Source organism: Halichoeres trimaculatus, unplaced genomic scaffold (genome assembly GCF_033239565.1).
Source record: "Halichoeres trimaculatus isolate MK-OKI-2021-1 unplaced genomic scaffold, fHalTri1.1 fHalTri1_scaffold_10, whole genome shotgun sequence".
In the NCBI taxonomy this organism is placed as follows: domain Eukaryota; kingdom Metazoa; phylum Chordata; class Actinopteri; order Labriformes; family Labridae; genus Halichoeres; species Halichoeres trimaculatus.
Genome location: NW_027437187.1, coordinates 17,776,544 through 17,790,339, shown reverse-complemented (window position 1 = coordinate 17,790,339; position 13,796 = coordinate 17,776,544). Strand labels below are relative to the sequence as shown.

At 39.6% G+C, this 13,796-nt stretch overlaps 1 protein-coding gene across 2 annotated transcripts in view; it reads right to left on the bottom strand.

Moving 5' to 3' along the window:
• tead4 (TEA domain transcription factor 4) overlaps positions 1-13,796 on the bottom strand; it is a 49,925-nt gene that overhangs the window by 33,341 nt on the left and 2,788 nt on the right. For both annotated transcript variants that reach the window (XM_074678535.1, XM_074678536.1), the window contains exon 2: positions 3,503-3,833. In XM_074678535.1, the coding sequence (XP_074534636.1) occupies positions 3,503-3,509 (7 nt within the window). In that variant the 5' untranslated portion in view covers positions 3,510-3,833. The remainder of the gene's footprint in view (positions 1-3,502; positions 3,834-13,796) is intronic.

The following is a 13,796-nucleotide window of genomic DNA, read 5'->3' as shown; positions in this document are numbered from 1 at the left end:
TGATGAGGCTCAAAGTATAGGCTTTAATGCTTTCCTCTTCTATTGAATTGTCAAGGTTGTTGTTCTCGATAATTTGAAGAGGAGCAATACTAACATTTCCCTAACAAAGGCGTCAAAGTATTATCAATCACACAGCTGGCACTTTCCACTGACTCCAGCTAGAAGCTCAAATGCACTGTCCATTACACAATTACAGAAAGCTGGATACAAGATTACCATTTCAACACTTCTTGATCAATCAGTGACCCAAGAAGATGTAAAAAATTTAAGTCCAGAGTAAAATACTGCAGTTATCTCTGTAGAACAATGTATTTGACACAGTTACCTGCACTCACAAAACAGCTGATGCTAGCCTTCACCTTCACCTCACATTAACAAAATTAAAAACCAATGCTGATCAAAAGTAAGACCTTATTCTGGGGTATTATTCTTCATTCTTGTAAGGTTTAGATGATATTAAGATCACAAGTTCACCCAATCAGAGGCACAGCTCAGCTCATGTGACTCACAGGTGACCTTTAGCTGTAAGTGTGGAGAAAGAAATCCCGCCTATTTCCAATATGGCCGTGCTAGCTGTTTTACTTCAAAACACTGTTTCAGAAACAGACAGGTGATGTCGGAGTAACTACGTCCATTTATCAAAAACTCTATGGGTGAAACACTATTGCATGCTGAAAGTAGCTTCCAGTCACTTCCTGGCTACATAAACTACGCTATCGAACAGGTATTGAATGAGTATGCTAATTTTAGCAGTTTTTAAACCAAAGCTAGCTGGAAATTTAATTCATAACACTAAGTACTGCAAGGTTTTTTCTGCATTTTCACTTTTGTATCCACTTTTTTAATGAGTTGAGAAGAGATGTAATGATCATCATATTTCAGATACCTCAAATTTAGATGTCGTAACACAACACAGCGTCAGGCCCATGTCTGTAAGTATTTGAGTTTCCCACTCTGGTCATGACATGGATGGCTGCCGTGGGAATATGGTAGTTTCATTCTCAATGAAATATGAATACTTCAGAAATAGGAGACAGATAAATTGCAAATGCGCAGAATAATGAGATATCAGAGTATGTGCACATGCTTATGATTCATCGTGCTGTACAATATGGGAAAAAGTGGAGCTGACAGCTGTGCAGGAAACAGGAGTGATGTGAAACATGAAGATGAGGAGTGGTGGTGAGCTGGTGTGTGTGTGTGTGTGTGTGTGTGTGTGTGTGTGTGTGTGTGTGTGTGTGTGTGTGTGTGTGTGTGTGTGTGTGTGGGTGTGTGGGAGAGAAACAAATGTCTGTTTGTGCTCTGCAGCACTGTTAGTCTTGATGTTTAGTCATAGTGTGAGCATTAGTTCAAGGCCTGTGCAGCTTTTTAACTTTAAATGCTAAACACACTGTATCACATGTTAAGCTTAAGGCTATTCACCTTCATCTATGTAATTCTACAGCAATGCTAGTGAAATAATGAAAATTGATTTATGAATTAATTCCTAAGAGGCTTGGCGAAGCTAGATTTTGGCTAGCTTTTTGCACTGGATGATAGCCTGTGTTAGCTGATGAGCTGGAAGCCTGACTAATGTGAGTCACTTACATTATGATCAAAGTTTTATTTTTTATTTCTATTTTTACCCTCTACCTTTACTTTTGAGTGTTTTGAACACAAGAAAAAAAATAGTGAACAAAAAGCTGTTGAAGAAAAAACAAAGCTCCCTTAGCTAGCAAGCTTACTATCAATAAGTTTGCTAATTTGTTACCTGAGCTCAGCTAGAAAACGTATTTTACATCTATTCTTACATAAAGACTCATCAAACCTGCTGGTAACGTTATACTCAGCTGAAGAGTCACAGAAAGTGCAACTGATTACATTTTGTGACAAAGCTGAATAACTTTCACTCAGCCACCATTCGCCTCACAATTCAGTGGAATAAGCAGAACTTGCTTATGACCCAGAGTCAAGCTTCACAAAGGCTATCTTGATTCTCTTATCTATTTGAGTCCCATCTTGTTTATATTATTTGAGCATTTATAAAGAATTTATTAAAATAACTGTTTGCAAAAGACAGAGTATGCAGAGCAGAGTGAGAGAGGAGCGGAGCTACAGACTGTATAAAACATGGATGTAGTCTCCGCAGCCATATTGGATATGACGCAAACTTTGAGCTTCCTTTCTAACAGCAATAGGGCGCCCATAAGTCACCTGAGCTGAGCTAAGCTGAGCTGAGCTGTCCCTGGTTGGACAGTCAGATAATCCTAATATCTAAACCGTCAAGTTAAAAAAAATCATTGCCCGTACAGTATGTGCCAGTAGCAAAATTAGCGTTTTTTGAACCAGTCTGTAATTAAGCTTTTTAATGGTGCAAAAGTCTGTTTCTTGGGCTTGGTGCATATGTGGTTTCCAGTCTTTCTGCAGCCACCCTCAAGCATATTCTGGATAAACAGCAACTTTTAGCACTTCACTATGGGCTTCATTTTACTAAACCAGATGTTGCTACAATGGAGTATTAGGACCACTTAAAGAAATAAAAATAATAAATTGTCGAAAAATTAAACTCGAACTTTATATTAGATAAAAACTAGACATTTTCGAGTTTATAAAGTCACTTGTGTATAAAGTCAAAATTCTAAGACTTTATAGACCAATAAATTTCGTTTTCTCAAATATTCATCTGTGGCTCCGGATGTGTAGGTTGTTATGTACTTGACTGCAAGATGGACCGAATTGACAGCCTCATCTGATTGTACTTTCGAGTTGGTCTTAGCAATATGGGGATACTACTGATTCTAACCTAGAATCATCACATTCTTATAAGCAGTCGGACTCTGAAAAGACGTTGTCGTGCCATGGGGCTGTTCAGAAGAAAGCAGCACACTGAACTTGAGAACTTGAAATTTTTTCACTTTATGAACTTGCAAATTTTCGAGTTTCTATAGTGTAGATCTGCGACTTTAGAAACTCGAAAATTTTGAGTTTTTTCCCCGGAAATGTATCTATTTTTTTTTATTTCTTTATTGGCCCTAAAACACCGTCGTATTTTTACGCCTTTGATAAGATACAATGTGGATAGAACAGGAAACAGGGCGAGAGTGGGGGGTGACATGCTAGAAAGGGGCAAATGATCTTATGAGATTCTCAGAAAGAATTACCATCTCGTTTAGTATCTGACTGCATGTATTGCACTTCGCCTAGTGTTTTATTTTGTGTTCTCAGTTTAGTTTATTGTCAAGTAATATAAGGTAATTTCAGTTATTAGGGTGTCAGTGTTGTTGTTTTTTCTAACAAACACAACTTTCCCTCAAGCTCATCCAAGAATTTTTGTTTATATCCAAAGGATCTTGTGAATATGAAGAGCTGTTGGATCAATATTAATGTTGAGAACAAAATGTGGTAGCAAAGTTTTTCCTAAATCCTTGGCTGCATGTAAATTGATCCCCTGGAAGTGTATCTATCATCCATTTAAAGAAGAAAAGGGTGGACCGTGATAGTATGAGGAGAAAGGTGGGCATACCGTACATCTTGCCCTCGTCTGAGAGGATGATCTTCCTGCGGCCACAGGGTGGGTAGATGGCCAGGGCTTCTTGGAAGCTCTGCTCAATGTCCGGACTCCACACACCCTCTGCATCATTCTCCAGGGGTTTGTCGAGTCCATCCCCAAGCTCCTCACTCCCACCCCTGGGGGAGGGAGCTGGCACCCACTCCGCAGACGTGGTGGGATGACAGAGATGGGACTACAGAGCAGGTCGGTGGAGATGAGAGTAGGACAAAGGAAGGAGGCTGCAGAAGCAGGCCTGCCTGTATGAAATCCACTGATGTGCTGATGTTGATGCTGCAGGTCAGTCCTGGGGAATGTGGAAAAAACAGACATAAGTTATTGCTCTGCTGTTGATGTGAAGTTTCTACATATCCAGAAGGTTAAGAAGAATTTAAAAAGATCAAAAATGACACCTCTTAAAGTTTTGTCTCATTGTCTTATAATGTAGGTAATAATAAGTTCAATCTTCATTATCATTTAGCCCCTGAGCTGCTGTTCAGAACAAAGTAAATAAACCTGAAGATCATCAATTTGGCAGAAAAACTATTAAACGGCACTCAAAATTAAGACAACTGCTACAGCTGGGGGAGAAAGCACCAGAGGCCTAAAGTCAACAAATGAGGAAACACATTAAAGTTGGATCAGTGTCCTCAGACACACTTAGACACACATGCCAAGGAGGATCATACCAGGATATGAATGCCAGGAGGCTTTAAAGGCTGCCTGTGTCTTCATCAGGACCACAGACGACTGCTCTATAATAGTGACAAGATCCTCAGCTAAGGCTCGAATCATTTCTGCATTGTTTTGGTTCTGCTGCTTATTGTTGTGTTTCAATAACCAGCAGACTAATTAAGAAGATTAACTTCACATTCCAGAGGCTTTTTATGACTAAAATACAAACAGCCTGTGTAGAGATTTAAGATCCAGAGCTGGGTGACGGCACACTTCACATCCTGTTTTCTCTAGAAACCTATTTGTTTGGGATTTTTGCATACGACATCGATGAGACATGATGCTCCGCCTCTTCCCATCCACAGGAAAGTAAGTAAGAGACCTTCACGTCCATTTAGGGCAGGAGCGACACAAAAGCAGTGACCATTAGGTCAAAAAAAAAAAATCCCAAACATGAGTGTGTGTGTATGTGTGTGTGATGATGATGGAAGAGCGGTTACACAGAGCTGATGTAAGTGAGTCAGTGTGTCGAATGGAGTGAGTAACACTCTCCAGCCAGTAAACTTCCCCCCGTCACTCTTCCTCTGAGCCCCCCTGACATCCCACAACACTTCCTGTAAAAGCGTCCGGCCAGTCAGCCATTCTCCAAATCTCTCTCCCTCCCTGACACAGAGACACAAACGTAAACACACAGGCCTCCACAGATGTGGACGTGAAAACACAGGACGAAATCAATTTCTGATGACTTATCAATGTTTAAAGTACTAAGTACAAGGAGAAAGTAGTTTCATCAGAAAAACGAATGGAATGTGTCAGGCAAGATCTGATACTGTATAATTTTAGACAAAAAGTGATTAAACTCCACCTGTAACAGCAATTAATTACTGAATAATTGCTGTTTTTAGGTCCTTTGTGAAACAAGGTTGAATCATTTGCAATCATAGACCTTCTGTTGGACTGACCATTACATTTTTCAAATACGGAAAAGGATGGCAGATTATAGACAGTTAAGGTTCACAGTGGGTGGTTAAATCAGTGACCACTAAAGTGAGGACTCTGGCTTCTTTATCCAAGTCAATGCTGTAACCACTAAGCTAAACTGGGGCCCGCTAATGAGTAAATTTGACAGTAACATGTTGAATTCTGACAAAAGAGGACTTTGCAGTGTGGCAGATATTTCCTAAAATCACAATTAAGATGAACTGAACTCAGCCTGAGAGATATTCTTTATTACTAAGTCCAAAAGAAATCTAACCTTTGAACTCTTGGTGACCCCAGAAGAAAATCTGAAGTGACACACCACAGTGGGGAAAGGCGGACAGTCCACAGTTTAGCTCGTTTACATTTCCTTTTTGTGAGGCCGTGAAGGTTTCAGGTTTAACCATAAGACAAAAAAGGATCAAATAAGAGAAGCAGGGCAACATTCAAAGACGGCACGTAACAGCTCTCCTGCTTTATGAAGATGAGATTTCAACACTGAAAGCTTAACTAATTTAAAACTTTTTTTCAGATTCAGAGTATGCACATGAAAAAACAAAACTAGTCCATAACTTCCATAATGCAAAATCCAATAAAGCCTAATCTGAATCACGAGATAACCAGCTACTGCCCTGTGAGACAATGGCTTCATTAAATCACAGGAAAACAAAACTTTTTGAAGTCACAAAGAGAACCCGAGTTTGACTTCTGTCGGTTTTACGACTGATTTCAAACTAGCTGCAGTCACCAACAGGGAGACTGAACATCACTGGGAAATTTTTGAAGGCCGTAAATGATTAGTGCCACAGTCAAAGTGTCCAGGAGGTTAATTAACCTAAGCCCTGCCTTACAGCACCCCCCCCTCCTCCCCCACCGACTCACCCATCAGCCCCCTGTCTCTCTTCATCCAGCCCCACTGTGGCCTCTCTTCTCTGGATCAGCTCAACAGGATAATCCCCCAGCTGGTGCTGTGGTCAAGGGGCCACGCAACCCCTCCACTGGTCTGCCCCCACCCTTTATCACAACAGCACACAGAGTAACACACACAGTAACACACACACAAACACCTGCACACACCATCTGAGACAAACATTACAGTGAACATAAACTCAGAAAACCATCTGAAGCTACCAACACACTTACTGCCAGTGTAGTCCTCTACTTACTTTATTCTTGGTAAATTGTAAGTGTTTCAGGAAATATAAGATTTTATTCTCAAACTCTCTTCACGTTCGTTTTTCTATGATGCGGTCATAGTCATGACAGTATCATAGCTGGTCGCTTTCTCAGCACGCTTGTGTTATTTATTCACTTCTTTATTCTTTATCAAATTGTGACTTGGTAATAACCTTTTTCTCAAAATTCTCAAAAAAATAAAATAAAAAAAATACAGTTAAATTTGGGACAATTTGGACCCTCTTAATAGGACTTCTTTTGTGCTAAAATCAACTTGAATGACATATATCTATAGGTGTCATAAATGTATGGATATACTGGGTCTGTTCCCGTCTTTTTGTCTTACATGGAGACTTCTTTCAGCAGGCTTTAAGTTGAAATGCATTTTCTAAGTCCTTATACAAGACCTCCTACTTATTGAAGGATTTATTTTTCCTCCTTTTCTAATTTTTGTTTTATTTCTAACTAGAGATAGACCAATATGGATTTTGGGGGGCCGATACCGATACTGATAATTAGTAGGCAAGGAGACTGATGACCAATATTTGAAGCCGATATTAATTTGCAGTCAAAGTGAAAATATTGGCGTGAAAATTTTGAACAATACAAGCTCCAACACTTAACTGCATTCAAATGCTTTCAAGCATATGTTTATTAAACAGCTCTCACGTTTAGCAGCATGTTTGATAAAGTTAAATGAAAACTTAAAAAAATACATAGCTACAGTTTCTACTCTAAATAAAGTTTTCCAAAATGTCTATGTAACTGCAATAAAACTGGATAGAATTGAGTTTGCGCTGCTTTCTACTAACCTTGCAGAGCAGATGGACCTGCCTGATTCAGTTTCTGAACTCCTGCAGATCCATCTTGTCAGGCTTCAATGACAATTACACTCGGCTAAATTTTGACCGGCCCAATCAGGGAAGAGAAGCGGGAGCTGTGGGAGCAGGCGTGACGTCAGCAGACATTCGTACTTGTCAGTGTTCCTTTGATTCTTAAGTTAAATTTATAAAAATGGTAGCTGTCGTCTAATGCCTTTCTCACAGCTATTTTTCGTGATTAAGTAGTTGTTCATCTATTGTTTCTTAGAGGCATCGGCTCACATAAGCTACGTCATACCATGGTTTAATGTGGATTGGTCCGTGGTGAGTGTGTTAATCAGAACAGTCGTCCAATCACCAGCTGTGGATTTTTTTTAAAGTCCCGCCTCTGAAAACAAATCGGAAGAGCTGCTACCCAGATGGACTTGCGAAATAATTCCGTGGCGGATATATGAAACTGTCCGTCTGGCGTGTCAGGTTAGCTTTCTACAGGCATATAATGCAGTTGAATTAATTTTCTGTTTGGTTCTATATGATTGATTTTAAATGACCATCTAGGGCTTCCATAGGGTTAACAGGGAGAAACTCTTTGCAGAGAAGCATCAGAGTCAAAAGAACACAGTTCTGGAAGGGTTGCATAACGGCTGTCGGATTAAAAAGGCAGATGCCGATATGCCCCCCGAAAATGCCAAATATCACCCTCGATAATCTGCCCGGCCGATAATCGGTCTGTCCCTATTTTTAACATCTTAACACCATTTTTATCCCAAATTATAAACTATGCCAAATAGTTTACCTATAGTGTTGAACTAATTTCGCAACTACAGTCAACATTAAATACTAGTTTAACATCAGCACGTTAATGTTGCCCCTTTCTGAAAGTTTGAGTTTGATAGCCCCTTGAGAAGCAGCATCTCGTTTTTAAGGAGGTTCTAAAGTTAACTTTAAGTTTTAGTCTCAGTTTTATCTAAATCCCTAACCCTCCCTCCTTTAAATCTAAAAGGAAAACTTAAGCAGTGTGGTGGTAAAACAGGGCAAACTCTGAAGAAGAGAACCTGATACTTTGAAAGGCAATGAAAGCATGATAACAATTTTGAGGTGAGAGTACACCTTTAAAAACACTCCATATAAGACCACAGATCCAAAATAATGCTGCAACATAACATTTAAATAAGGCTTCACAGAGTTACTTGCCAATTAACAGTGTGAGTGTAGAAGGACAACATTTAAAAAGGACATAATCTACAGTGACTGATTTCAGTATCGGCAGTCGATGGAAAGAAGTTCAGCGGTCAGAGGTCAGAGAAGTGGTGGAGCTCAATAAATAAGAAAAGTCCAAAAACTAAAGGGTGAATGTGGTGTTGGATTGACTGTCAGCCTTAGAGCAAAACACAAAACAACAGACCCGTTTCCCTCTTTACAGATTTGTTTTTGTCCGTCCAAATGTCACTTGTGTGGATATGGTGTGTATTGGTGTGTGTTTGTGTGTGTGTTTGTGTTGAGCTCGTGTGCGTTCTCAACTAGTCACAATCTTCACTAATCGGGCCGGGAATGTAAAGGCAGGAAACACAGTCTGAAAATAAGGCAGCAGTATGGGATCAGGCTATGGGATGGAAAGTCGCAGTGAGAGCTGGAGGAGACTAACAGGATTGTTTTGTGGGGTTTTTGCTAAAGCACATGTTCTCTGGCACCAAGTCCCACTGGGCTGCAACAGCAGGAGACTCCAAGTCCTGCATAAATGTACACATGCAACCCACACACACACACTCACATACACACAGACACTCACACACACACATATACAACACAGTGAGCTTTACCATTTCAGACAAAACAGATTTCTGCTCACATGAATCTGATACCTGTGGTCAGCTGCCCTCTGACCTGGAAAAGCAGACCATTTCTGTTTCCATCAAGAATAAGTCATTCATCACAAAAGCCTGAGAAAGAGTCAGAAACATACATCATATCTACCTTATCATGTTTCACTAACACTGCTACATAAGATATGTTATAAATTACAAACAAAATAGGACCCAGAAAGAAACCTTGGGGGATGCCATTTTGTTTATTCAAAAAGCAAGAAGATAAGATGATAAAAAACTAGAAAAGAAAACAAAAACAATAAGTAAACTAAATCTGTATCTTGTGTTCACAAAACTAACTGAAACTAACCAAAATTATAGACAAAATGTCCTTAGTTATCATTTCTGACAATATTAATAGTCTTTAGGATTTAAATTAATCCGACACATTTTCCAAACCAATTTTATGACAGTTTTAGGTAGTTAGTGCTGTACTGCACCATAATAGCGAAGTACTGGAACGTGCTTGTTTGCTGCACTGACTGGCTGTGCGCTGTGCTGCAAAGAAACATAGTGGAGCAATGAATCCGAGCATCTGTGGTAGTTAAATTTCATGTGAGTCTGACTTTAATTGTATTTGAGTCTGCCTTTATTGTTACAAAGTCCAAGTTTCTAATTACCAAAGTTCATATTATATTGTTTCATATAATTTATGTTTATTTTATTCTTAAGTAATTTATGTTAACATTATTTCTATATAAAATATGTTTACATTATTTTTATGTAATTTGTGTTTATATTTTTTATACTAAGTTAATATTATTTTCTTGTGTTTAAGGCAGCAGCCAACAGTTCAGTATCAGCAATGACTGAGCAGTGAGCACAATGTTGGATTTGAAAATAAACAGTATTACAAAATACTTATTCTGACCTTTTTGAATCCTGCACCTGGCAAATAAGGTATGAAAAAACTAAAACTAAACTAAAACTAAGCCTTGTTGCAAAAATCAAAACTAAATAAAAACTAGAATGCCCGCTTCAAAACTAATTTAAACCTAACTGTAATGGGAAAAAAAATGTAAAAACTAATACAAACTATAATGACAAATCCAAAACTATTATAACCTTGGTGTTAATGTGAGAATAAATATTCATTTGTTTGATAATAAAATCTCAAAGTTTTTCAATTCAACATTTATTTCTCAATATATAAACCTGCAATGCTGTGTTAATGTCCAGCATAGAAAATCCCCTACTCTTCCACTTCTTCACAGTCACAAGAATTTGTTTAGGTACTGAAACATGGTACCGTTTGATTTTACATTAATCAGTACTCGGTACTATAAAAGTGCCCTAACTTGGTCCCCATCCTTACTCAAAACCAACTCCATTTTCCTTTCACAGGTTATAGTCCAATCATTAACAGGTGCAAGGAAAAACACATGGGTCTAAAGTTCTCTATCGCTAACTATTGGCAACAGTCAAAGCTTCAAAAAGTTGCTTGGTCATAGAATCGATCATCTCTCAACCAAGCAGCAACCTCCAGTCTAAGAATATGAGACAATGTGGAGGAGCTAAAATCTGCTGTTTCTCGAGTGTCAGCTTGAGGCTGGCTTTGGAAGTACCAGAAGTCACATACACACAAAGCCAAAGAAAAAAGCTGTTTTCAAAGCAGAAATTAACCTATTCACAGCCTGGTTCATAAAACATCTCCTGTCTGAGTCGCTAATTTCACTAACGGCACCCACTGTGCAGGGGGTGACTTTTTTTTAAAAACTTGACCGTTTAGAGGATAATAAGATTGCAAGCTCGCCCAATCAGAGGCACAGCTCAGGGTCACGTGACAGACAGGCGCCCCATAGCTGTAGGCGAAGCCCCTGCCACTACCAATATAGCCGCTGTAGCCGATGTGCTTCATTTTCCGATGGGATCAGTTCATACTGAGTGGATCTTTACATTAAAGCCTCCGATGTCAGTGTATGGACAACGTGTAAACAGGTGAAGGTGACTAACATTGTAAATCCCTTTGAGAAAGAGCTGTTTAAACACAGTCCATTTACCAATACAAAAGATCGCATCATCATCATCAAAAGCCAAAGGCTCAGAGATTGGTTCCTCGTTTTTAAGGGAGAATGTACATAAGAGAATAATTAAAGCATCCGGCTGGCCATTTCAAACCAACGGATGATTGTGTGTTATTCAGTAATGGGAGATCCCCTGTAAAGTGAAAAGTAGCTCTCTTACATGAAGATTCAGCCTCTAAACATTGTATTTAAGCTCAATTCATCACTCTTCTCCATCATTCAAATCCCACAGCTCGAACTTCTTATCTAACGGCCTCCAGAGTAGACAGAGGGTCTATCAAACAGCCCCAGATAATCCAACAGTCAGATCCATAAGAGTGGAATCAATGGACAACACACACACACACACACACACACACACACACACACACACACACACACACACACACACACACACACACAAACACACACAAACACACACTGAGCAGTGGGTGCAGAGTACTGTTTGTAGAAAAGGAGGGGCAGAGGGGGGACAGAAAGTCTTTGTTCTAGGAGGTTCATATCTGAGGCATTATTCGCTTCCCTCGTGCGAGCCGAGAGCCCAGAAGATATGATCGCTATGTGGGATGAGTAAAAACCAAAGCTGGTCCACTGTGGAGAGGACCTGTCTCAAGGCAACTCCACGCACGCACACACACACACACACACACACACACACACACACACACACACACACACACACACACACACACACACACACACACACACACACACACACACACACACACACACACACACACACACACACAACCGTGGCTCCCTGTGAGCTCAACACACTCCTCTTTTACCTCCCTTCTTGCTTGTTTCGCTTATTCACCCACACATCAACCTCCAGGTGGAGTCAAATCCACCCACACACACATCAGCCCCCACGCACAGGTGCACACACACACTCATACACACACTCATACAAATGCAAACAGTACAACCTTAGAGTTCACATTACAACATAATTCATTCGTCTGAGACAATAATGGACTCAAGGCCTTGAAAACAAAAAGGTCCAAGGCCTGGAAAAAACCCAAACTCCTCTGGCTGTCAGACACTTCAGAGGAAGCTTTGACAGGTGTGTTTTTCACAAGCCGCCCTCCCCCTCATCAGACTGTCACCCTGCTCCATTCCACCTGTTGCCCCCTTTGGAAAACACACTCTACTAAGCTGCCCTGGGGACACCATAACACACAATGCTCTTTAACGCACACACACACACACACACAGACACACACACAGACACACACACACACACAAAGCCGCAGCAGCCCCTGTGTTCGCCGCCTCAAACCCTGAGTGAAAACACTCGCTCATGTGCTGACTTCTCTGCTCCTCAGTGGTACAGGGGGGAACTTTTTTAATATATATCCAACAAAACAAATCCTGAGCAGTGTTCATACAGCTTGAGAAAAGTCAGGGGTTCATTTTTTGTTGTTGTTTGTAAAAATGTGTTTGATAAAGTTGAGTACTTTGAGCCTATAGGTCAAAAGCTCAAAAATATATGCGGCAATAACTCTGTATGGGAAAATAAAAAGTTGTATTTGAGCGAAACGTATGCTTCTATACTGGTATTGTTTCTATTTTCTTTGTCTTTGATTATATTATCTTGTGTAATTTTTAGACCCTGAGCTGTTTGATATTATGCTGTTGAAAGTTACAGTAATCCCTTAGTTTAACTGTGGAGCTTGCAGTGAATTTTCTGTCACTATTTTCCCATAATAAGGAGAAATAGTTCACCCAGTCATGTAAAAAGCTACGGAAGCCCTAAAAGGTCATGACTGCTACATACACTTACTTTTCTCAATTTTTTTTTTATTGGGATTAAGAGTTAATTTGAATTTCTTTCTCAATATCTTGACCCACTTTTCTCATGAAATAATTTTCAGCTGATTTGAAAATAAATTGACAGGTTGTTTTTTTTTTTTGTTTGTTTGTTTTTTTTGCCAGCAACAGTGTGCTTAGCTGCCACTGCCCTTGTGATCCAGGTATGGGAAGCCTTTGTCTGTGTTTCTCTGTGCATTTTATTAATGAACAAAAAACTAGGGATGTTCAATACCAATTTTTTGCAGACCAATACCAGTACGGGCATTCCCTCCTGAGTCACTTGAGTCACTCACTTATACGGAGTACTGATACTACTGGTACTTTTAATACATAAAATGTAAATTAACAGTGACAGATTATTTTGATCTAAGACAGAACAGTCACTCTGACATTAAGTCCAAATTAAAACACAAAAAACCCTCTCTGAGTTTTTTTAAATAAATATTTAAAATAACATAATATTAAAAGCGCACAATAAAATAACAACTGTCAGAGTTTAAGTATCTTTTAAAGTAAACTGAATTGCAAAACAAAACAGTTTAACTGTTAACGCGTCCTTGTTCCTTCATGTTGTCTGAACAGGACCGCACATTTGCTGTGGTGTTAAACTGCAGCAATTAGCGGTAACTTTTGGCAAGGAGCACTTGCTCTGCTTAAGATTGTCTTGCCTTGTGTATCGGCTGGTGGTATCGGCAGCCTACACGAGTGCCGATACCTTGAAAAAAAGCTGGCCCGATACTGATACCTGGTATCAGTACTCGCCCATCCCTAAAAAAAAAAACAGAAAGACAGAAATTGGCTTCACTTGGCAGGCCGTCCTCTGTAAAGTGATAATGTTAACAATCAACCAACTGATTTGTTTTCAACATCGCCAGAATATAAAAAAGTGTCACTGATAATGATAAAAGTTTGAGAG